The sequence below is a fragment of the Neopsephotus bourkii genome, unplaced genomic scaffold, assembly GCF_033783945.1.
Source record: "Neopsephotus bourkii isolate Nb327-2 ecotype Australia unplaced genomic scaffold, CSIRO-AGI_Nbou_v1 NB_1663, whole genome shotgun sequence".
Taxonomy (NCBI): domain Eukaryota; kingdom Metazoa; phylum Chordata; class Aves; order Psittaciformes; family Psittacidae; genus Neopsephotus; species Neopsephotus bourkii.
This window is the reverse complement of record NW_026902137.1, coordinates 2,756,261-2,782,610: the sequence shown is the minus strand read 5'-3', so window position 1 is coordinate 2,782,610 and position 26,350 is coordinate 2,756,261. Positions and strand designations below refer to the sequence as shown.

Here is a 26,350-nt window from a genome sequence, read left to right as displayed (position 1 = left end):
TTTCTTTCTTCTTTCCTCTGCAGTTTTTTCTCACTAGATAAGGACCACCCCATCTGTATAGAGCACCTTTTCGCAGAGAAGTGGTGTTTCTTGGCTCACCTCACACATGTCTGGCATTGCATGATTCAGGACTGAGCAGTACTAGACATGAACGCTTTCACAGCTGAGCTCTTGCTGTCACATCCTCCTTACTGTCCTTGTTAGGGATAGGCAGTAATTCTAGACAGCAGTGAAAGTTGGTAGTAGTAAAGGCACCTCTCTCCCAAAAGCCAAAAAGGTCATTTTGATTCCTCTCACTGTCAATACCATCTGGAGTGGACCAGAGGGAACCTTTATTCCTTTTTTAACTCTGTATCTGAGTTGCACAGACGCAATGACAATAAAGGGGAAAACATGCAGAGCTGCATTACAAACTAATTCATCAGGAAACAGAGCACGCCTCCCTTACAGATTTGCCTGCAGCTCTTGTCTGCTGTGTTATTTTTAAACTGCCTGCAGGTTGCAGATTTTTCAGTGGTCCTTCTTCGACCAGTGTACAGAGAGGATTGAGCAAGGCACAACTTCTACTACTGTGAATTTAAGTTACCAAAATCCCCAGCACATTAAAATTCAGCATCTTTCATCTTCCCATAAACTCCTTGCTGCAATTCACATATTCACACAAGAGTATCCCAAATCTCTTAAAGCCTCGCTCCATGGCAAGGTCAGTATAACTCAGCTCTGCATACCTGATGTTCCCAACTGCCATACGTCAGCCTGCAGAGCGCAGCCCGCAGTTGTTATAATCAGTAACTGAAGCATCAAGCCTCTTGGTCATCACAAGTAACCCAAGAAAACAGACCCAACTGACTGAACCCAATGCTCAAGTTCACAAATTGTGATCACTCAGACATGATCACCTCAGCACTGAGACCGTCTGCTGTACAAATGAAGGCTACGTGCAGGCATAGGGCACTCTTCCATCACACATCCAGGACACAAACTTCACAGCAAACTTGTCCCACTCCTTGGGGGAAGCTGGACAAAACAGCCAGAATTTGACATCCGTATACGGAAGAGCTTCTGTGTGCAGAAAAACTTCACAATCCATGTACAGTTCCTGCAGAGCAGGCACTAACAGGAAGTCTATTTATGTCACCACAGTATTCTAAAGAAACAAGCAATGGGGCATTTTCCAGAAATACTGATCACCACAACTGCTCCTGATGTAAGCAAGAGCTGCAGATGCCCAGACTTTCTGAGGGGTCATACCCTGCAGCCAAATACTGTGGTTTGTTTCCTTCCTCTTTGTTGCCTGGTTTATTCTACAGCTCAGAGCAGTACTGCAGAGCAATATCCACCAGGTCAGAACTTCTCCCCTTATCCAGTTTGGGATGTCTAAGACATCAAACCATTCACAGTGCTGAGCATTTTAGGAGCTCTAGAAGCTACCCAACTAGCTGTAAGAAGCTCTCGCCCAGCATCTTCAGCTGGGGCACAGCCACATTGATTTCCACCCCTTTGACACACACAGAGCAGTTGACAACTGTGTGATAGATGAGGAGTTTGGTTTGGATCTGGAGCTCCAGCACAGAAGCCTCTGGCCTCTAGGGTACAGCAGGGACGTGAAAGTAATTCCAATATAAACAGCCACCCAGCTTCTCTCAGAACAAAATCCTCTGGCCCCACAGGGCTAACAACTGTGGGACAGCGTGGGACCAACTCTGTCTCAGCAGTGATGGCTGCACAGAGCCTGTGCTCCCTGTGTTGGGTAGGGTGATGTTGCTGTGCTGTGGGTTAAGCTTGTGCTCGCTTGACCCTGTATAATGACTGTCCCTCTTCCTTCTCCATTTACACAGCTAGTTAAGCCGCTGCTCATTTCTCCCTGCTGATTTGGAGAGTCTTGATTCGGCTCTTGGCTGTTTATATTTTGCAGACATTGCCTATGTGATTGCACAGCCCGGCCCCAGGCTGCCAGGCTCTGGGAGGAATAACCGCAGTATTGCACAGAGCAGTTACCATCATTAAAATATTGACTGCAGATTACAAAAATGTGCTGAATATTTCACAGAGTGGTTGGAGGGCTGGCAAGTCTTGGCAGCTTGTTGGCTTCAGGAACTGGCTGATATTTAGGCACTCCTTCTTCTTCGGTATTCATTGCTGTACGTGGGAACTGCTTTTTGTGCTGTCAACTTCTTATCTCCCAAGCAGCCAACCCACAACCAAGAAAAAAAGGATAATGAACTGACTGGAAATGAGGAGCTCCAGGGGCTTTCTTGGGATCCTTATTGCCAGTGAGACCACTTCCTTGTTATTTATGACTTCAGGACATCTGTGTTACTGAGTCTCTATCTATTTTTATTTGTGTCCATCTCTCCAAACGCACAGTGTAGGAACTGCATATGGTGAGAATATACCAGGTGATAAAACCATTTGCTTAAGAACTGTCTGTACCATATGAGAAGCATTAATAAAGTTTAAAAGACCAAGAAAACCTCCACCAGAGCATTTGTTTTAGCTACTATTCCTTCTTTGACATTTGATTTCTATCTCTATTTCACCTGTAACCAAAGTCTAAGACATAAAATCCTTACATTTCCACAACTAAGAGGGCAGCAGGGGATGGAAGAAACCCAGTTGACAGGGTTGGTAGAAACCACAGAAGCACTGATCACTATAGGGCACTCAGGGAATTTGTAGTGCCTTTTTGGTATCTCCCCATTCTCTTTCTTAGGGGAATATCTGTGATAATAAAGTGCTAGAGACATACAGGTTTGAGATTGAATGGCTTCCTGGTTCTGTCTACATCCCCTGCTATGTGGCCAAAAGGATAAAATGATGTCATGCCACCAGTGTTAAACAAAATATGTGGATGATGCCTAAACCATTTTGCAGGCACCTACAACCTGAATGAAATGCGGTAGGAACAGTAACTTGCCACGGTACTGCTTTAAATCAGCTTCTTACTTAATCTTCACTTACATGCTTGAGAAATTCCTGGAATGATAAGAAGTGTTTGAGTAGCAGTGCAGCCTCACAGCCAGGACTAGGATGGCTCAGCTGAGACTGTCCTACTCCACTGTAGCTTCCAGGGATAAGGGTCTGATTTTACAGCTCTTTTGAGACAAGCTAATTTTGTGAACATTTCCATTCCCATTCAAAGGATGTCACAAGAAATGACCAAATGCTATTTTCTGAGGCTTCTATTACAGCTTTAAAGTAATCATAATGGCAAATTAATAGCAGATCTACTGTGCTATTTTCCATTCTTATTGCCATCTCTGGCAATCAAGAGTAGCTCTATTTCTTCAAAGGTTGTTTCTGCAATACTTCTCATTTCTGAATACACAGTTAGGAAAGGAGTGTGATATCTTGGCATTCCAGCTGTGGTCTGTAGGCTGCTGCCCTTCTTCTGTGCTAGGCTCATTGCTTGTTTCTGCTCTCTGTATTGACCTCCAAACCATAAATCATAAATATCACCTTGGGTAGCCGCTATTCTTTCAAAGTCAAAACTTATTTTTACATACACTTTAAATCTTTTTTAAAGTAAACCCAGGTCTAAACTCTGTGGAATGAGACAAATGATGCTCTAAATTCAGTACATCGAAAGAGAAATTTACAGTGCAGGGAGGGAATTGGTACAGTCTTTTCTCTGCTCTGATGGTTCACGTGGCCAAGTTTTTAGTTTGTCTCCACTGAATGATTCATCTCTATTATCAGCATTTTCAAAATTAAATGGAAGAGGAGGAATGTTTTCGTTCCCCTGCTGTGTTTAATAATCTTCCAAAAATTGTTTCCTGTTTACTTGGAAATTCCCACCTCCATGCTGCAATTTAAGCATTTTCACCCTGATCACTTAAAAACAAAGCCTAGAAGATGCCATACAGTTTTTATGTTGCAATCATACAGCAATTTATGATATATGTTGTTGTTCCAGTGAGAAATTACTTGGGAATGTACATGTACATAGCTCCACTTTGCTCATTTAAGTCGCAACTGATTGTGGAAAAAAACACAAATTGCCATTGAGATTTTATTCATGTAGCATGCCTGATGGCAGCTTCTCTTGTAACAATCACTATGCTGCTCAAATACAAATCTCAGTAGAGACATCAATAACCCCATTTATGGAACTGTGCTACTTTCTTTCATGGTACTGGCTAGCACACAACTGTGAATAGTCACTATGTATTGTTTTGTGCAAGAAAAACTTATAGTGTGTTTTCAAGACAAAATATTAAGAACACCTAAATTGCTTTTCGAGTTGAAGCATTATCTCTGAATTCCTGTGGGTTGGCTGGAAAAAAAAGGGAATGAATTTTCCCTTTAGCTTCCTCAAGGAAAACATTTTCACAACAATTCTAAGATTTTACTTACATACCATGTATCAAACAGACTATTCTTATGTAAAAGATTTGCATGAGCTCACACCAGTCAGTGTGCTCTGTGTTAGCTTATGTGAATAAAGTTCATTTAAAAGGCAGCAATGTCCTGTGGCCTGAGAGCAGGACTGGAAGCTGGGAATCCAGAAGGGACCTGAGCTTTCTCACACTTGCTCTCAGCTTTGCAGAAAGGTCTAAATTTTTCTAAATGAACATTACATTTACGTGATTAACTGGAGCCACATGGGCCTGATTTACAGATGTGTTAAATTTCATCTGCTTCTGTGAGAGCTGTTGGGAGATCTCAGCTCTCCATGTTTCAGAAAGCTGTAATGCAGTTACACACAGCCCTTGGGAGGAAGAGTACCATGCATGGGCAAAAGTAGGAAAGTGATGGAATAAAGGATAGGGTGTACAAATTCAGCACATCCTCTTCTCTGTGGGCCTGATTAATCCATGAGGGATGGCAGCAGTGGAGATGATACTGAAATATTTGGCATCCAGACAGGTACTGTGCAAGGGCTGAGTCAAGAGAGCAGATGGTAGGAAGCACCGCGCTGGCACAGTGATGTTGAACACCTCTCAGCCTGGCTACTGGCTCCAGCAATGCAGAGACTTTCACACTCTTGCATTGCTTATCTTGGTGACTAGACTGAATGCTTGGTAGCTGGTGGGCCTCCATTTGCCTCCCCTTTTGAAGTCTCTGCTGGAGTTTTTTGTCTAACAGCTGGGCTTTCCTCTCTTCCCTTCTCAGATGAGATGGAGCAGTCCCCTGCAGTGCGTTCTGACTACTTGGTCTCAGGGATTCGAACTCCACCAGTGCGGAGGAACAGCAAGCTGGCAACACTGGGCAGGATCTTCAAACCATGGAAGTGGCGGAAAAAGAAAAACGAGAAGCTAAAGCAGACATCTGCAGGTAGGATGAGAACAGGAGACTGGTGCTGCACACAGCAGAGCCTATCCTGGGTGAGATTTGCTTACATAGGAAGTGTTAATAGTGACTTAATCTAAACCTAATTCACAGATTTCAGCATGTTACACATTAATAATGCTTAAGGCTAGAAAGAGTCCATATAGGCTGACTTCCTCTATAATGTGCTACAGTACATTTAGAAGAAAAGGTCAAAATACAAGAGTGAAGCCCAAGCCTCAATACAAGCTGCTTTTCATGGGCTGTCCTGTCACTAAAATAGGCTATATTTATGGCCCTAAGTACCATCACCCCTTTTATTTGAGGTAAGAAGAGTATATAGGTCATAATAACATTATGCAAAGTGACAGGAGGGAGCTACAGCGTGTAAAATACCTTCCCTCAAGCAGTTGTCTCTGCAGTGAGGGAGCCCATCACACAGCACTGCGTCTTCTCACTAGTTTCCAGGGATGTCCCAGGAGATCAGGAAGGAGACAAACTCATTGTCTTTTCCTAAGGTAGGATGGTGCAATTCCCTTCACTTGCCCCCGTATCCCATGGAGTGTCAGAGTAAAGGACACTGCTTCCTGATGCAGCTCCAATGTGCCATATTAAACAGCATGAAGGCTCTAATATCCCCATTACTCTTCACTCAGTGTGATCAGACAGGGGGTTAGATCACAAATCTCATCTCTACATGTGTGTGATTTTACAACTGTTTTAACAAAGGAAAAGGCACAAACAGGCTGATCAGTCCATGCTCCCCAAAACAAAATCCTTGCTCTTTTTTCCAAGCACACAGTAGTTGAGACAAGAGGGAATTTTTTCCACATTGCATCTTTCTCACTCCATTACATGAGTACTCTGTTGTTAACTGGTGCTGTGTTATGCTACTACTTTGTGCAGTGCTGGAGAAGAAGACAGCACGACAAGGTCGGGATGAGCTCATTAAGAAAGGTCTTCTGGAGATGATGGAACAAGGTAAGTAAAACTTCTTCATCTTTTTTATTGGATTGTTTTTCAGGAAACACACAGTTGCAAAAGGAAAACCTTCAGTCTGAACAGAGAGGAACGTTTAGTATCTGAGTTAAGCATGTCTATCTTCCAATTCCTCCCCCATTTAGTTTAACTTATGATGGTTTATCATCTTAAATGCAACTCCATCTTTGCCTGATTTATACATATTGCAAGCTGAGCTGATATGTATTTTAAGCTAAATCCTACTGCCAGAAAGTCAGCTAAAGCTGGTATAAATATAAACTTAAACGTACAGATGCATTCAGCTAACATGTACAACTCACAAATCCTACCCTCATGAAATGATACTAATCTGATGTTTTCAGCTGTCTTTCTGGTAAAACAAGTTTGTGACAAAATGTATTACCATTCTGACTGGTTTTCATTTAAACAGAAGCATTTCAAAGTGTCATTTTAAAGCTTTACTGAGTACAAACCAGTTTGAGCAGAAGTCACTGAATGAAAGACGATAAAGTGTCAGAAACAGGCACAAAGGGCTCTGGTTCCTTATATCCCACAGCCTTGACAGATGCTCAAGAGAGACAGAGATCTGGGTGACTATTCTGCAAGACCAAGCGAGCTGCCAGTGCTATGGACAACATCCCGATTGCCATTTCCACCTAAACAGAGAAATACAGTAGAAATTCCTCTTTACTTTGAAAACTTCATAGTGGAAAGTACTGTCATGAAGGAAGACTGGCCTTTTGAGTTTGACCAATCCGATAGATAGAAATTATGTTCTTTGAAACTAATAATTGAGTTTCTTTGTATAAAACAAATGTCATGACTATAAATAGCCTGTGGGACAATACTCAGCAATGCTATGCTGGAGTGTAACCGAGCAACTGAAGCGTCAGAAAAAGAGCATTTGAAACACGATTCTTTTTCATTGCTGTAAAGCAAATTTTATATTGGTTTATTAAAGCTATTTTAATATTAGGTTTATGTTCAAATAAAAAATATAATTATTAAACCATCGTCTTATTCTAAAATGGAAGCTTTTAGAAAGCTCATTTTTAACTCCTGTCCATTGAACTCTTTATGTCTCTCATATTTCTAGATAACTGTTTGCCTTATTAGCATTTCAGCACTATTGGATAGAAAAATACACCCCATTTCTACTAGAAGTATGCAATTTTCCCATATCCCATTAATTTGAAGAAAAGAACAGTAAAAACTCCATAGAGCACATTCAAAGTCAATAATACTGAATCAATAAAGTCTCTTGCTGCCTAAAGATCCGAGAGGAAAACGGATGGTCCTAAATTGCAAGATCATTTTAATAAAATTTAAATAGTTTAAATAAATACATATAGTCCAGTGAGGAGGGATGACAAGCTGTGCTTTTAAAAAAGGCATTTGCAAACAGACTGCTTTACCTGCCTGCAGTAAAGTTGCACAGAGCTCCTATAAACATCAAACCTTTGAGTACCACCCTGCTGCCTAGAAAGAATGGGCAACAGCCAGCTGAAGGACATTCTAGCCACCTGCAAGTTATTTTTCTTTACAGAATGTAGTGAATCTCCGGGGTTATTTTATTATATTATTAGTAGAAGCAGCATATTAACTGGAATAAAAACTGACCCACATAATTCTCAGTGATTAGTGCCCTACTTGGACTGAGTTGAAGTGACAGCAGTTTCAAGCCTAAATCCTCATTTCCCAGTAAGTTGCAACTGTCAAAGCAGCAGTACTGTGCTAAAAGACTACATTAAAACCCTAAAATCCCTCTGTTTCACCAGGGTCTATCCCACTTCCGAGCACCCGATCCCTGCTGACTTTTGTACATAGTCCAAAAACTGTGATGCAGCTGCAGTCCAAGAAACCTCCTGAGCAGCTTCATGCATTTACAACAGCTGCGTCACATTCCAGGTCATAGTACAGGGTCTGTCAAGCAGCATTTTGAGTTGAACCATTTGGCTCAGAGCAAACCAGAAAGCTAGTGCAGATTCTGCACCAATCTGTGAGCAGCCCAGGGTGAAACTGCAGCATCCTTGCTTTGGTGATGAGTCATCTGGACAGGTCACATCACCCTTTCTCCTCACACAACCCCAAAGCCTGGCTGCCCAGACACACCACACAGGCACAGCTGGGAGGGACCAGCTCTGCTCACATGGGGCAAATGCCAACCTCCCCCTTGAAAACTGAACCTGAAATACAGCTTCACTCTAGGGAACCAACTTGCACTCTAAGAGGTTACAGGCTGCAGGGTTTGGCATATCATGGGATTCATTCCCAATAAAATTACAGCTCTACTTGTTCTGATTACTTTACAATACCTTGATGATGCTGCTACTTTCCTTACTGGTGGATCTAAGGTCTGTGCTTTCTCCTGTCCCCAAACAATCTCTAAAACACAGTGTTGGGACTCACTGCCAATTAAAGCAGTACACAAACTTTGGTCCAAGTAGAAACAGATCATTTCTGAGAGCTACATCACTGTTGTAAGTCTCAGATGCTCCTCAACAGAAATTCTTGAACAAGGCTGGTTTTTGCCTATCATTACTTCTTTAGTCATTACACTTTCCATTGCCAGGGATCTGAAGGAATTTGTGTCTCAGACTGCAGTTTTGCTGTAGCACTGCTGCCAGCAGCTTGCCCTTCCAAGGATGTGGGCAACATGCAAAGTAGAGTTACCTTGAAAATATTAGGGTGCTTCTCCCAGTATTTCTCCTCATTGTGAGCACTAAACTGGTCAGACATAGCCAAGAGATAAGGACTGCCTGTCAAATAGTGCAGCCAGCTGTTAATGCACCCATGATTATGTATAGGCTGCCTTCACAATGAGCTGAAATGTAGGCATGAACTTTTTCCCCCTCCCCTTCCCTGTATCATAGCAACTGTGCTACTGCAAGGACTATTTTAAGAACAGTAACTTTTCACCAAACGTGATTATGAGGCAGACTGAGTGAGCTCAGCATACAAAAATACTGCAGCCCTTCCGCAGCATCTCTGGGCCAAAATCTGATACCCTTACCCAACAGCTCAATAAATTACCCTGCAGATTGTCCAAGTAGTATTAAAAAGGGGTAGCTATGAATGCTAGCTATTTTAAATCAATGTTTAAGAAACTTGTCATGATATCATTGCAAGAAAACATAAGCCCTGTCAGAAGCTTCCCGAAGGGAGTGTCTAGGGCTGAAAAATACAAGTGAGAAGGTCAGGAGTGGACAACAGACATGTCCATCAGCACAGAGCCTGGCTACAGTGGAAAGTAATTGCTTGCTTTGGTTTGCAGCAGTGATGTAGATCTTGCAAATTCTGAGAGAGTAATGAATTAAAGGATAGTTTGTATTCTGAGGACTCTTGCCTGAATAGAAGAATACTAGAAAAGCTTCAGTCATCAAGATGCGTACAGCTGCAGGGATCACTGGCACAAAAATCTTTCAGAGTAAGCAAAGGGAGCAGTTTCTAGGTCTACACAAGAAAGGATTTGAATTTATGATCAGCTCAATCACACAGGACATGCTTTTCAAAACCAAGTAACTAAAACTATGTTCAAAACCTATGGCTTGGTAGGGTATACTATCAGTGTTGTCTCTGGTAAGGCTTCAGCATCACTGCTGGATGGCAGTGTGTCATTCACAGAGCCTGACACCACTCAGACATGTCAGACCAACCTGGGAAAACACTGCACCATGAGATCTGCTTGTGCCAGTAATTCCCTTCTCCCAGAAGAAACAGTGCACAGTGGCCAGTTGCCCAGGCTACTGGATGCCCACAGAAAGAGGTGTCCTGTTGAGAAAACTGTGTAGGTATTAGCATCCAAATGGCTGGTCTCCACAAGTTTTGCATTACAGGTGTTATTAACATTGTTAGAGATCAGGTGCTGCTCTAAGACGAATCTCAATCGCCTGAGCACTAGCAGCTTTGAGACTCACTCTTCACGAGTGGATAACAGGGAGTTTCAGCTTTCACTGCTCATGGTTTAGTTATGATTAAATTATTTTGTGTTTTAGATACTGAAGGCAAAGCCTGCACTGGTGATGATGCCACGAGAGCAACACAGAGTGACCCTCCAGCTCCTGCATGCCAGGCACTTGCCTCTGAAGAGGTGCAGCAAGACGGTACAGCAGCAGCCACGACGACTGTGCCCTCGTTTGGTGAGGAGCTGCATTTGGATGAGCTGAAAGAAGATGCAGGTATTGGATATAAAATGTTTTCAAAAAGCTATAAAATATTTAAAAAATATCTCTGCTAAGTTGCTTTATGAGGAGTCAAATACATTAGTGCACTGAAGGCTTAGAGCACCTGGGTCAGCTCACCCCATACAAGGTTATCAATCAGTACTTAAAGCTAGTGATTTGAGACTGCTACCAAACTTAGGGACCACACAAAGCTTGGCATAATGGGATTAGTTTGATTATGAGACAATCCAGTCTTGGCATGGTGCCCCTTTGGTGTTAGCAGTGACTGCTGAGGAGATGAAACAAGCTTCCCAAAAACATTTCTTAAACTTTTGTGCCAATCCTGAAACAATTTGTCCTGGCTTATGAGAACAATGTCAATACACAGCTCACGCTGTCCATACCATCATCCTGTCTACAATATGCTGCAAATAACAGTGAAGCTCAATATCAGGAGCACAGGTAAGGTAGCCAAAGCTCCTTTCATGCAACTGTGCTCCAGCAGAACTCATCCATGCCAGCAGTCCCTTAGGACCAGAACAGCCAGGTGCCATGCAGCAGCTGAAGGGTTTCTATTCGCTTCCTGACAAGCAAGCAATGCAAAGCTGCAGAGGTAACATTTTATCCTAGTTTGTGAGGAGTGCCATGTTGTGATTATAGACCTCCCTGCCCTCTGGTCAATCTTTACAACAACTCCATCTGCCCTGGTTGCCTTTTCTTCTCCAACCCACCCTCCTATGCCCTGATTTCTTTGGGGTCCCCTTGCTTTCACCAAGCCCACCCCTACCTGCTGTGGTTTGCTGAGCAATGCTGCCTGCTTACACCCTCAGTCAGCTTTAGCTGCTCAGAAGGGAAACCATTTTTTGGAGCATTTTCCATTTCTTTGCATTATCCTTTCCCACTTCCTTTTCCTCCTGCCCCTTCCATCCCCATGGCTCATGCAACTTTGTTCCTTTTTGCTTTCATATAATATTGCTCTTCTGGTCCATTTGGAGCTCCGCTCCACTCTGAATTGCTTTGACAACAGAAACTCTTCTGTCTCCCCAGAAGTATCTCTCCTCATGCTTGCCCATCACAAGGATTTTATTATTTTTTTTTTTTTTGTAAGCTTAACACCACCATTTGGTCACCCATCACCTTCTTAATTTCAACTATATGTGTTATTTCATCATGAAATATCCCAAAGCACAGTACATGGGCTTCTAAAGATTTATCCTCTTTTTTGCCTCTTAAAATAGAGCAGAAAAATAGACAATTGGGCATAGACAGCCTCTATTAATACATGCCCTTAATGCTGTTTTCTTTCTCTTTAAACTCTATGGCTGTGTTTGGTTTTGCATCACCCTAAAAACTGAGGCAAAATCCATTCAAAGTCTATTGCTAAGTTTACTATAATGTTGAGCCTTTCATAACATTTGTCCTTGGGTTCAATCCAGGCTCAGTGCAGGAGGCAGCTTTTCAGAATTCATATGGATATTTGACCAGCTAGAAACAAAACGAATTTATTTGCTGCATACCCAGTATGTCATACTTCATCCTGAAGATGTGGGATGAAGGTCATGGAAGGGAAGGGGAGGAAAACCAAGGAAATACCTGTAGACTTCATGTTTGGTTAACACACAGAAAAAGAACAGCCTAGGCAGAAAGAGGGCAGTTTTTCCCACCTAAATTAGCCAAAGGGCTTGGGAGCAGTCCCAAGGGGAGGGTTTCTACCTAGCAGTGAGATGGCATTTTGACAAGTGCACTCCATGAATAATTAGCTACTCCAGCAAGGAGTCTATGCCGAGCACTTGGAATATTTTCAGCAGGATAATATTCTCTCTGCAGTATGAAATCTATTAATAGGTTTGTGTACTCAAGGCTTAGGTCTGCCTCCAGACCAAGCCAAATGTGCTGCTGTTACCAGAAACAGCCACAGAAAAGAACAGAAGGAAACCATTCTTTGCAGGGAATGTAAAGTGGACATTCCTTGGACAAGAGTGCATAACTCCAGTCTGGTTTTATGATACACTCTCAGAATAGGATTGAGTTTAGAATCAAATAGATCTATTCTGACTGAGGCAGAGTGTACTTCCGGATCCACCTTCTCTATAGGAAAGGTCCCAATACAGATGCTCCTCCACATCCATGCTGAACAGCACTTCATGTCACTGATTTCAGAGAAGTTACTGCCAGAAGAAAGGATTGCTCCACTCAGGGGAATGCACTCAAATCTGACTAATTTTCCTATCGAGCTACTAATGTCTACTGGAGCTCTTGATCTTTCTGTAATGTAACCTATTAGTGACTTTATTTTTCTCTTCCTCTATCCCACATTTTGTCTTATATGCAATAGGCACAAAATACAAAGTGTTGTCAGCCTGGAACAAAGCATTTTGCTAGAAGCATATTTAAAAGAAAATTACTTCTTCCTATAATTCAGCATATACCACTTATGTCAGCTTTCCTGTCAAGCCAAATTTCATAAGAATTCCTGGTAATGATGCATATTTATTCTACTTTCATGTCTTTTTTGAATGATAAATACTCATTCCTCCTCTTCTAGACACACTCATTAATTTGTTTGTCAACAAATTAAATGCTATTATCTTGCAGTTCTATTGTTTCCAACTGCCTAAGTGCTCTGGTGCCTCCCCATGCACTCTGAACATGAGGATACCAAATGTTCATTAATAGAGAGAGTTTATATTCCAAACAAGACATAAAACTGAGCCAAGAAAAACTTTGTGACATGGCAGTTGTGGGTGCTCACTGCTGTGAATTTTTAGAGGATGTCCTAAAATGGTTTGGAAGAAAGGTGCTTTGTCTGGATAATCCAGAATGCTAGGAGGACTAGCATTTGCCATTTATCCAGCCCAAACAGTATGGACAACTGTCATGCTCTGCAGTGGTGAGACCCTACCTGGAGTGCTGTGTCCAGCCCTCGAGTCCTCAGCACAGGAAGTCGTGAACCTGTTGGATTGGTTCCAGAGGAGCCACAAAAGTGCTGCATGGACTGGAGCACCTCTGCTGTGGAGGCAGCCTGAGAGAGCTGGGTTTGTTCAGCCTGGAAAAGAGAAGGCTCCAGGGAGACCTTTGGAGTACTTAAAGGAGCTTATAAGAAAGATGGAGACGAACGTTTTAGCAGGGCCTGTTGTGATAGGACAAGGGTTAATAGTTTCTAACTAAAACAGAGGAGATTTAGATTGGGTATAAGGTAGAAATTTTTTACAATGAAGGTGAAACACTGGCACAAGTTGCCCAGAGAGGTGGCAGATGGCCCATCCCTGGCAACATTCAAGGTCAGGCTGGACAGGGCTTTGAGCAATGTGGTCTAGTTGAAGATGCCCCTCCTCAGTGCAGAGGAGGTTGACCAAATGACCTTTAAAGATTCTTCCAAACCAAAGTTTTCTATGATTCTGTGCTGAGTAGAGGCTTAAACACTGATCTCCCCATTTGGATAGGTGCTTCACCTGCTAGGGTAGGAAAAATAACCCTTATGGCTATTACTGAGCCTGTTGTCACTGGGAATGCAGTTTGTGGAAAGCCTGGCCATGGCTGGGGTCCTGGATCACAGTCAGCATTCAGACTCTCTGTGGGTATGACAAGGCAGAGATCAGGATGTATAACAGAGTGGGAAAGTCAAATAGTGAGGAGATATGTGAGTTTAAGCACTGCCAGAGTCAGAAGGTACTCGAGCAGAATTCAAGGATGCTAATCCTGAACTTCATCACTGAAATCCTACCTATGAAGCTTCAGCTTCATGCCTTTCTGGGTCTATTCCCATGTGCCTGCATCACAGCCAGGTCAATCTGATGAACTGCTCAGTGACTCAGCCTGCACTAACTTCAAGAGCTAAGTGCTTTTATCATCTTTTAGGATGAGCCACTGCTTCACCATCTCTTTGGTGACTGAAGTTTTTCTTAAGCACTTCACTAATGCTCTGTTCCTCACTAGCTGCTGAGATCCAACGGCAAATCTTTTTTATGGCTTTTCTTGGTTATCAGCTTTAATCTCAGGAAAGACTCAACTGTTCTGGAGTCAGATACAGTAAGAGAAGACTTAGGATGCAAGCTGAAGTCATGTATTAAATAAGACAAAAATTAAACTGTGAAAATAAACGTGTACTATAAACAATTGGAAAGTCAGCTTTTCTGTAGTATTCCCGGTTTGATACTCTTTGCCCTTTGGCTGTGTTTTCATAGCATAGAAGAGTATTCACTCAGTAACTGTGCCACTGCAGCTGCATGCTGTAAGAAAATTCACTGCAGTTCTCAAAACTTGCTTTGCCTTGCTGTCTTCATTATTAACAAAAACAAAAATAAAAAAAGGGAAAAAGGCTTTAGGGAAGTAAGGGAAGCTCAGCAGTTTTCTCAGCAACATCAAAACCAACATTTCTTCAATATCCTCATTCTTCACCTGCCTTGGCTGGTTGGCTATTTCACACAATAATTGTTTTCACTATGGAAGAGAAGTGTTTCTATCTGTGTGTCATGTGTTCTGTTTTTCTGACTGTTCCTGGCATTGGCCCCCAGCCTATCATTATTAACTTCATGTTCCATTAATTTTACTCATCTTCCTACTAGCCAAGAAACCTTCAGCACCCACAGAAGAATTAGAAGATGCCAGCCTGCCAGCATCTGAAGACAGTCCACAAGCCTTACTTGTATCTGAATCCACAGATTCCCCACAGAAACAGATGGAAAGAAACCCAGCACAGCTTCCCAGCCCTCCGCTGCTCCCAGCTCCACTGCCGAAGGCAATCTCCAAAATCACAAAAAGCGGAACAGGTCAGTCATTACTGGTCAATACAGACTTTCTCATCCCTTCTGTGGTGTTCACCTACACAGCACAGTGTATCATTTTTTTTCTCACATCCTTTTTAAGCTTAATCCCACAAGCTGCTGTGAATCAGGCTACTTCTATCAAGTGAGCAGAACACTAACGATTTCCATGAACCGAGTGGTCCAGTTGCCCAATAATAACGCACTGATCTTTGTACTTCACATATTCACCTGAATCTCTCAGGGGATTATTTATTGTGAGTCTATTGCAATAAACACATGTAAAACAAATCAAGTCAACTGCAAACATATGCTGAATCAGATGCTCATATTGATATGCCATAAAATACAAGGAAGACTTAAATGTTTTCATTACCTAGACTCCCGCTGGATAGCAGTACAACAGCCAAAATCAAGTTCCAGTCAATAGGTTCTGTAGAGATTTCTGCCTGAAGGGTTTGCTCTCTAGGCTAGGTCTAAACTTGACCTATGAAATCTGGTCTAGTTACCCAGAACACACCTAAGTGATACACCTGGGTCCCACAAAGCAATCCTCCATGCCAGACTTCATGGAATGCTTCAAGAGCAGTTCCTCTGGGCTTGATTTTTCTAATGTGTTGTCAATGTTGTTACATTTTCCAACATTCTGGCACTGCAGAAAGGGTGTTAAAATTAGTATGATTTTAGTTTGTTCCAATTTTGGGACCCCTACATATGGTAAAAGCAGTTAAAAGGGCCTTATTGCAATTATAATCAAGTCCTTGCATCAAAATGTCAGACCTCTTGGATATTTAGACTTTAAAATGACAGCCATTATCTCAACCCTGATTTGCATCCACACTCATGTACTGGGACAATAAATTGGGTTTTTCAAACAGTACAAATACAATACAAACAAACAATAATAGGGTTTTCAAAGTCACCAGGAAATAAAATATCAGAAGGTTATTGTGATCTGACCACTAGGGTTCATAGAAAATATCAGGGATTACATCTTTTTTGAGGAAAATTACAAGTATTTGTTTCCTCATGGAAAATATTCAAATTTTTCCCATGCTTAAAAGCTGTAAGACCTTAAGTGGGATCTGGATTCAAAATGGTATCAGAATGCTCCTTGGGAGCTGCTGTTCAGATTGCTTCAATATTTTGTGCTATCAGGCAGGCTCTAGCCTGCCCCTTCCAGCTTGCAATGTGAACAGGCTGAGGTTGAAAAGCTCTTCTGTGTTTAGTTTTTGCCCCCTTAACAATGTTAGAGATGCTGTTAGAGGAGTAAGAAATAATCCAAGCACCAATTAATCAAAGAGGGGGAAGAGGGCAAGGTGCCAAGACATCACTTTGCAAGATTATTCACTGAGCAGCTGCCATCAGGACAAATAACGTGTGATCTAAGGAAATTCTCAATACTGGCGCAAGATGCAATGAGGCCTTTGACCTGTTCCAGGAATAAGCCAGTATAAAGATAAAATAAAGTCTCCTCCCATCCTGTGTTAGGGTTGAGTTGAACCCAGGGTTCTTGCCCTGAGAAAACATGGCCACTCTGCAGCAGCATAAGATGACTTATGATGGGTTTTTTGTTTTGTTTTGGGTTTCTTTTTCATCCCCTCAGGCCATGATTCAACAGGCAATGATTGACCATAAATGTCCTCTGTGCATCTCCACAGTAGCATATAATCAAAATCCCCTTGAGTGCCGAAACCCGTATTTGCTCAGTGGAGGTTGGCTGTCTCTGGTCTACAGCAGCCATCCTGATCAGCACAGAAGAAACGCTGGGGTGGGAAGGTGGCTCACGGCCAACACTACATGTTTGGTATCAAGACTCTAGAAGAAATGCCCTTGTGCTTTCAGACACTTCAGGTTTTAAACAGGGTGACTTTTGGATTAGCTTCTCCAGTGCCTCCTGGATGCAGAGATGAATGAAGCTCTGGCCATTGATTTGGGTTTGGGTTGGAGAGAAAGAAATGTGCAAAAACACCTTTTGAAAACAAGTAAAAAAAGTAAATAAATAAAAAATTTAGACCTTGTTTAGCATAAGGGAGAAGATTTTATGGTGGATGCAACTCTCCTCATTGAAGGATGCTCACTTCCTCACCCCATGGATGCGAAATAAAGACCAGGCTTAGTGTTGTCATTCTCAGATGTCTGATTTTGGCTATAGATAAAGGAGCTCTTCTTCCTACTTGTACGTTTGCTGTTGTCCTCAGTAATTCTGCTACCCAGCCTCCACTGCCTTCTCTGTTTGCAGCACTGCCCTCATGGAGCTGGACCAGATTTCCAGCAGTGAACTTAGGAAAAGACATGTAGTAAGGAACCGTTATGCAGGGTCTGAGAGGAAATATTTAATAACTGAAGTTAATACTCAAACCTACATTTGTATATCAGTTTTCTAGTAAGTAATTTTTCCTGCTAATAGGAACCAAGGCATTTTACACGGGTATTTCAGGATAATCCTGGACTGAGCAGAAGTTTTTCTCTGCTATGAACTGAAGGATTTATCTCAAAACTAATGTGAAAAAAAGTGAAAATTAGCTGTGAAATCAAGTTTGCACAACAGCTGTTCAAGCTGTGTCAGTTTAAATTCCTGTTTTAAACACCAGGTGGCAATAAGAGAAAAGAAATACCTTGTATGAAGCACCCGCACTGCCTTTTTACACCCAGACTGAGCTACTGGTGTAAACAACGCTGTGTGCCAGAGCCTTTGGCTGGAGATGTAGGGGAAAGGGGAAGAGAAGCACACAACAGGAAAACTAATCAGCCTCTTTTTCAGGCCAGATGTTCACTTATCTTAAGAGCATGAAACTACCCAATTTACAACCAGGGAAATGTCAACTGTGTTTTGGACTCAGGTGCTAGAGAAAGGTATATATCAAAGTCTAAGTTCCAATAAAATGCTCAGATTGCATAAAAAACATCTGAGTATGGGGGTAAAAAATTAGATTTCCCCACTTTTCCTTTTTCATCTTAAAGCTCAATACCACATCATTCCTTCAGATTTCATTTGCCAATGTTTGTTATGCAAACATTATCCTCATATGATAATGATTTTGGCATTTCCTCAGCTGGCATGTGAAAGCCAGCGGTCCAAGATGTGCAGCAATCAGAGAAGCAGATAATAGACACTGGTACATTTTGTCCTGACTGAGAATCAGAGTGCATAAATTTTAATGCAGTCTTGACAGAGTCCAGCAGCGAAAGTGCTAGACTGGGAACCTACTGCAGCACAAGCCATTGGTGATTAGGATGAACAGTGCTGGCACTCAAAAATTCAGTGGTGGGCTAGGGAAAGGGAGAATCTGATAAAGTGGGAAAGACAGGAAATGGGGGAGACATCTGTTTTGCTAGATGAATGATTTGGATCTGTGTCGTATGAGCCTTTTGAATAGGGAGAGTTACTCAGCTTAACCAGTTACCTCCTAGCTGGAACAAACATGACCATTTCATCTGTTCAACACAACAAATTAATTTCAGTGCAAACTCTATGTGCCAAAAATTAAGAAGCATTGTACAACCTCTTCCCCTCTTTTGTTTTGACAGCAGGAAGTGAAATAGATGACCCTGCCATGAAATCTCCTCCTTCTACCATCCTGAAGAATTATGTCATTGTTGGCTCCTCCCAAATCTCAGGACAAGCTGCCCTCTTCCACCCCTCTGGCCAGAAAAGTTCAGATCCCCATGTCAGAGGACAGGTAACAACACCAACCGGTTCCCCTCACCTGGCTGCCGTCCACCTGCCTTTACCTCCCAGCAGAGTCATTGAAGAACTCCACAGGGCTCTGGCCACCAAACACCGTCAGGACAGGTACCTACAGCCTCTTGGCTATAGGGGTGCATGAGGAGAGCCATTCCACTAAATCATTTTTCTTGGTAAATGTTCCTACCCTGTTATTAGCGTTTTATTTACTCCTACAGCTTGAGTTTGCCTTCTCCTTGATGTCACTACTTTGAACATCCATCCATGATCCAAGTGCTTAATTTGGTAGTTACCTCCAAAATGTGTTCTTCCTTTATAAGAAGGTTACTGTGACATGGAAGTAGGTTTTCAAACAGCTAGAATAATTTGATAATCCTTGACCTACTGCAAAAGAAAATCTCCCCACAAGGTAGCAAATTAGAGTAGGTAAGGCATATCCTGCTCTACATATGAGCATTTTGCATGTGGCAAATGCTACTATTTCAGTATATGTCTCTGGGCTTATATATGAGCACATACGGTATCCATTTTTAATGCAAATGCCTGTGTGGGAGTACATTGAGCCCTTTGTCTGGTTTTCCTTAGAAGCCCTCCTGTATATTAGAGGAGAACAGAGATAACCTTTTCCATTCCAGCTTTGGAGTTAAGTTGGTAACATTTCTTAATTCCATAACAGCTATTTCCATGGGGAACAGATTCATACAATATCATTTCCAGCCCCATTAAACCTTTGTCATGATCTTAACAGACCAGTAATATTTCATGCCATGTAAGTTTTACATTAGAAGGATGTGCTGTGTGGCTTTTTTTAATCAGTACAGTGTAGCATGTGGCTATATATCAAAGAAATTCACTAGCACCCTTCCATACCTTATTTTTATGATAGAGACAGGAAAGTAGATCTGCAGGAGCCATTCTCAACAGAGTTTTGAGAATGCCATCCATGTTGTCCCATGTTGAATTCTCTGCCCTGGCCTTTTTAACTTACAAGACATTCTGCTCATTCTCATGTAAAGATAAGTTCCTACCATGGCAATAAAACGGCTGTGCACCTTCCACCCACAGCTTCCATGGAAGAGAAAGCAAAGGCTCTCCAAAAAAAAGAGTGGATGTCCGTCCATCCAGAACGTCTAGCATTGAGCGCAACAAAGAAAAGGAGAACTCCCTGAGTTACAGCAGTGATTCAGAAAATAAGCGGAACTCAGTGAAAGAGTCGGATGAGAACAAAGAAAACATGATCATGAACTCAGAGCTCACGGAAGATTCTGTTTTTTATCAGGATGAGGAAGTTTTGAATGACTCCATTATTTCTGGTAAGGAAAGTCACTTCTCAGATTAGATTGTTATTAATAGCCATATTGGACTATTTCAGCCGAACAGAATGTTCTAAACAAGGCAGCATGCCCCAAAAAATACTGAGCAGTGTAACTTCCTCTATTGTCACATCACCTTTGTCAAGGAATCCTGCTGAAAAGCTGAAGTTAAATGTGAATCATGGTGATTGTGAGCATGTTTGTCTCGGTATGTACTGCACACTAAGCTGACATTTAGAGTTATGGTAACGTATCAGTATGCTCCACCCCTTCAGTTACGTCCCTTTGTACTACTATATATGAATGGCAGCACTTGCAGACTCATCTCACCATCAGTAGGGAAAGCTTTCTGCACGCCCCTTGCCAATGCTGTGGATGGTTTAGAAACATCCCATTTTACAACTATTAATCCACTGCAGTGATGGTACAGCAAAAAAGAAGACATAGTGAATGTAGGAAGGACAAACATCCAAAGATCTTAAAGGAGAAAGTAATTCCCTATTTGGTCCTTTTTATCCTTTCTTGAGACATATGTGGAATATATAATCCTGAGAACTTATTTAAGTGGGCTTTAGTAAAATAATCAGCTCTCCTTAGTAAATTTTTTTTAGTGCAATGATTATATATGTATTAGTATTTATCTGCAGGTGTACACTGGGGCAAAGAGAGCAAACAAAGGTGGTTTCTCATTTGATAAAGAGGACACAGATATTAATGCAATCCCTTTTTCCATGCAAAACACTTTCCAGCTTCAGCAAAACTAATTTTTAGGAAGAATTTTCTTTCATTTCTTTGTTTGTTGCTATGCAGCCTTTTTCCTCGTCATTTATCTAATTTTTTGGCATTCAAGTCTTTTAACAGCTAAACTTCAGCCTCTGCGTGAAGATGACTGTTCCATACATCCCCTAAACTTACCCAAGTCATTACAAGACCTGAGCTTTAGCAATAAGATCGTTTTACTTCACATGGCTGAAGATCATTGTGGACTGTCTTGTTCTTGCAGGTTATAAATGTGCATTTACAGAACACCTAATTCTTTGTACAAGCCTGATGCTTGCTCTACCGGTGTTTTAAGTTCAGGCACATTGTAGGAGCACGACAAAACCCCAGGCCATACAAAGTTCCACTATTTGATGTCTGTGGATGGGTACTGGGCAAGCTGGGCAACACAGCTGCTTAAGCCATGGAAGTCCCCCAACAGCTTTGGGGATGTGGTTGCTGCCCATTTACTCACAAGCTTGGACATAAGCAAGATATTTCTCGTCTTGACACTGGGTGGCACTGCTTGTGCCACCATTCGTTCAAATGTATCCGTTAACATTTCAGAGAGGAATGAGAGCTAGTGACAAGTGTCAGGGATAGCACCAGAATAATTCCTGGAAAAGATCCAGATTCTTTCTAGTTTCAAAAAATCTGGACTGGCTTGCAAGTCAGGAGGTGAAACTACCCATTAATCCAAAGTTGCTTTACAAATAGTGTCCTGCTTTAGGATGTCATCAAGTTTGCCATTGCCACTGTGATGCAGAACAGTGAGTGCAACAGCCATGTGGTTACAGGGAGGTTGGTACAGATAACTCTGAAAAAAGTGAAATATTGTACCTTGGCTTTCCACTAGCACCTTCCTCAATAAATCATTCTTTGAAACCTCTAGAAACACCAGCCAAGAGAGTAGTTTTGTGCACAAGCTTAAAAAAACAATGTAACCACCATGTAGCCCACAACTGATAACTACTTGCAAGCAAGTAGTTATCAGCATGCTGGATTAGGTTTTGCCTGTTGCTTGATAGAAAGAACAGTAAACATACAGGAAATTCAATGTCATAATTCAACTGAATTAAACCATGAACTTCAGTCAGGAGCCTGCAAACCAAGCATTAAGAAGGTGTGAATTTTCATAACATTTATTGATGACCAGGCTGGGCTGCCATAAACCATGAAATGAGCCACAGGCAAGATCCTGCTGAAATAGTTTGGTCATGGGGCAGATTGGCATTGAATTTACCTTTCTGACTTGGAAAAATAACTCTTAGGAAAAGAATAGTTAAACAATTGTATTTGTAAGTTCACTTTCTACTGAGATTGTTATCAGGAAAAAATTTGCCTTGGAGTGCTGAAAATGGGCTGGGGAAAATTAGTTTGTGGCTTTTTTTCCTCTTTGTTCTCTGGTTTTGGTTTATTTACTAGTTTATTGATTCTGAAACCTCAGATTTGGGTTTCTGCAGCAGGTAGAATAACAGAAGTGGCCATCATCGGGCTGGTCAAGATGAAACCAGATTAATTACAGAGTGGTTCCCAGCATGTCTTCCTGATGGGGGGAAACATCATCCCCTACTTTCACTTTGTGCGGCAGGTATTATTTTTCAGCAGTTAACCCAATTGCTCTGGCCTGGAGAAATGGCTCCTTAGACCTGCAGATCAGTTTAATTCAGATCTCTTGCATTTTTATTGGTGAAATACCCTAAAGATTAATCAGTGCCCAGTGCATATGGACCATGGGATTGGTTGTAGCATAAGCCTTTTAGAAATCCAGACATCTGGATGAAGTGAGCACAGCTTATCCTGAGTCAGCTGTATGCTCTCCACTCCTCTAATACCACAGCAGGATTTGGGTTAAAGTTGAGATGTTTTCAGATATGATTTGTGTTTTTAATTTCACAAAGTAGTAGACTCTTTCTAAATGCACAGCAGAGCAGCCTGGGTGCAGTCAAGACTCTGAAGAGCAGCTTCATTTTACTTTGTCTCGAGCAAAGTCTTTCATTGCTCCCTCTCACTTTGAAACAGAAGCCTCTAGGGCACACACTGAGCTAGCTTTACCCAGTGCCTCCACATCAGCTTCAAAACCTGACTTCTTGCAAAAAGGTCCAGACTTTTAACTGCAGAACATTGCGTTCAGCTGCCCTTCATCTCATAGATGAGGGACAGTAGAAAATGAGCTCTGACCTCATGTGAGCAAATAATCACTGATACTCTCCCACTATTCAAAGATCAGGTATAATATGGTATGACAACAGTCAGGTATAATCAAGTATGGTATGGCAAGAAAGCCTGAAGGGAGTAGGGATAGTCCTACATGCTCATACCTTCACTGTCATCAGTGGATGGAAGAATAACTGTTTAAGGTGCATCTCCAAACAACAAGCGTTTACTACTGTTGTGGTTTAAACCTAGCCAGACAGCTCGTTCACTCACTCCCCCCCTTCTTGCCCTCCCCCTACTCCCAGAGGGACAGAGAGGAGAATCAAAATGAATGCAACTCCCCCGGGTTGAGATAAGAACAGTTTAGTAACTAAGGTATAACACAAATCACTACTGCTACCACCAGTAATAGTAATGATAAAGGAAGTAACAAGGAAAGAGAATACAACACCTCAGCACCAGCCGACCGATAACTCGCCCCCCCAGCCTGACCAAGCACCGACCCATACCTTCTCCAACGCTGCAGTCCCCTAGCCCTTCTGGGTAACTCCCAGTTACCTCCTGGGCATGACGTGCTGTGGTATGGAATACCTCTTTGGTCAGTTTGGGTCAGGTGTCCTGTCTCTGCTTCCTTCCAGCTTCTCTCCTCCCTGGCAGAGCATGAGACTCACAAAGTCCTTGGCCAAACCAATACATCATTATTATCAGCTCTGTCCCCAGGCCCAAAGTCAATACACAGCATTGCACCAGCTACCAAGAAGGAGAAAAATGACTGCTAGTGCTGAACCCAGGACAACTACACAGTAGAGCTCCCTTATTCTTTCTAAGCAGTTCTGGATGCATACATATGCATGTGCATATCTATTGCTTTCAGTGCAGCCAAGATGCACTAACTGTCTGCAAATGCACAGTGCAGATGGCCAACACATGGGTGGTAAGACTATCATGCTCTGGAGCCATTGGGCTTAATGTGCATGTGCAGCCTTCTCTGCAGCAATCTCCTGACATGACCAAATTCCTCTTATCAACCCATTAAAATTTCCAGGTGAAAATGAGAACATGTTCAGAGATACCTGGGAGTTTGCCAGCCCCAGGTGTTTCAGATTGTTTCCAGAAGGAATTCTATTGGTTTCTGGGCTGTATGGATCTAACACTGCAAGCACCCCCTCTGCACCCACTCCCAGTGTGGTGGAGGCTTGAAAAACCTTGACAGAATCCCAAATCTGTGGCTTCATGAGCCAAATGTTTCTGATGGAGTCATATATTCAGTTAGCAGAAGGCTGTGTGCAGCATCAGCCAAATCATTTAACTTCTTTACCCATCTGTTAAATGTAATACCTACTACTACACAGAGGGCTGCATGGTTTAATTTAATTAATGTTTGCAACAGACTTTGAAAACATTAGAGGAAGGTGATAAATGAGGGCACAGCTTTGTACTTTAAGTGGGGTTTTGAACCAGGATTGGTTTCTAAAAAGTTTAATTTTAAACCACTGCAACTGCTAACAGACTTGCTCCTGTTCACACAAGGACACCATAACTACTTTCTGCCCCAGTCTTCCCAAGATGTATACATAGATATGGTGTAGACTCCTCCCCCTGCATAAAGAAATTTGAGATCAATGGTGATGATAATAATAATAACAATAGCAGCAATAGTAATAATAATAATGTAGGTGCACAGATCCCTATCGAATAAAAACACAACATTTGGGAATGAGAATCTACTTAGGATTTAGAATCTTGCCAACCTCCAGAGCATTCTTTAAAAATAGACTTTAATCCTATCTCAAATGCCAAACAAAAATACCAATTAAATATAATTTTCTTTAAAAATTATGTGACCTTTTCTAGAAAAGGTGAAGCATTAAATTAAAACCCTTTAAAGTAAAAAAGAACCAAAACAAAATAACCTCTTATTACACACCGCCCTCCCAAGACGAAGCAAATACAAAGGCTTAACTGTAGATCCTATGTACCCTGACAATACCCTAAACCCCATCTGACTGATGCTGCTCTGCAAAGATGATTTTCAGACCTCGCTGAAGCCCTGGACTGGACAGCAGAAAAGTCAGCACAGCACGGGAGGTGTGCAGGGACCTTGCAGAAATTTACTTGCTTATAACCCCCCTGTGACATGATTGCTGGAAGACTGCAGTCCTACCAGTATGACTCAGCAGCTCACTGGTTTTAATATCACTTCCCTTTTCTTCCCCTCCCCCCTCCATCACAAGCAAACTTGATGTTTATCAATACGGACATCACCTGAGACTTTCAATATGCACTTGAAAATAAAGATGGTGTTCTGTTCTATTGCATAACTTATCTATGGAAAAATGGTTTTCTAAGCTCAGGAGTCCAATTTTCATTTATTTAGCCTGCTGAAGTCTAAAGAGCTCTGCCAGAGATAGAGAAACACCTAAACTCAAACACAATTCCCTCTAGTATGAGTGAAAGGATATTTCTATTGTCATCAGAGAGGCAGCATCAAGGACTCAACATCCAGCACACTGAAGAGCAATAGACTCCTACCCAAAACAGTTGCTGCATATTCTCCTATGAACATGTTTTTGTAATGGCAATGTTTCAGGTTATCTGGTTTGGTGGAAAGCATGTGCTATATTTTTTACAGTAGAGCACAACCAGTCATGCAATCACAGTAACCATTTGTGTCTCTTGCTGCCTAATGTCCAATAAAGTTGCCAGTATTCTGTGAGTCATCATAAAACCTGGCCTTTTTGTGTCATTCCTTGCAATATTTGCCCCTGCTCCATTCAGAGGAAAGGGCCTAATGCCAACAGAATAATACTGATTGATAGATGAAATTCTGTTACGACACACTGTCACACTGGACAGGATATAGACATGCATCATGGTTTGTATTTAGTGTTAGAGTGACGCACAGTGTCTGGTCACAGTTGTGATCCTCTAATTTCTAATGCCAGAAAACCAGAATCATACTTCATATATATCTCTGTATATATTTTTACACAGATATGTCTATCTGCATATATACACACAAGCCACGCAACAACTTTGTTTTAGTTACCATTACCTATCCCTTGTTACACCTTGTGATCCAAAGAGGAAGGTGTACATGTCCCAGTCACTTCTGCCACTGAGTGATTCAGTCCTCCTGCAAAGGAACCACTAGCTGGTTCAGAAAACAGGGATTGCTCTGGGCTATGGGGATGCTCAGAGGACTGAGGCAAGAGGCACAGCTTTAGACTTCTAATCTAGCAATGTGAATCATGT

General features: G+C 41.9%; 1 protein-coding gene across 4 annotated transcripts in view; it reads left to right on the top strand.

Moving 5' to 3' along the window:
• The window catches only part of PHACTR3 (phosphatase and actin regulator 3), a 110,763-nt gene that overhangs the window by 54,369 nt on the left and 30,044 nt on the right, over window positions 1–26,350 (top strand). Inside the window, exons 2-7 of one of the 4 annotated variants that reach the window (XM_061375678.1) lie at window positions 5,116–5,271; window positions 6,169–6,252; window positions 10,248–10,430; window positions 14,981–15,184; window positions 18,710–18,974; window positions 19,932–20,179. In XM_061375678.1, the coding sequence (XP_061231662.1) occupies window positions 5,116–5,271; window positions 6,169–6,252; window positions 10,248–10,430; window positions 14,981–15,184; window positions 18,710–18,974; window positions 19,932–20,179 (1,140 nt within the window). Of the gene's footprint in view, window positions 1–5,115; window positions 5,278–6,168; window positions 6,253–10,247; window positions 10,431–14,980; window positions 15,185–18,709; window positions 18,975–19,931; window positions 20,180–26,350 lie in introns of all 4 variants that reach the window. The other 3 variants (XM_061375679.1, XM_061375680.1, XM_061375681.1) reach the window with 3 other exon arrangements.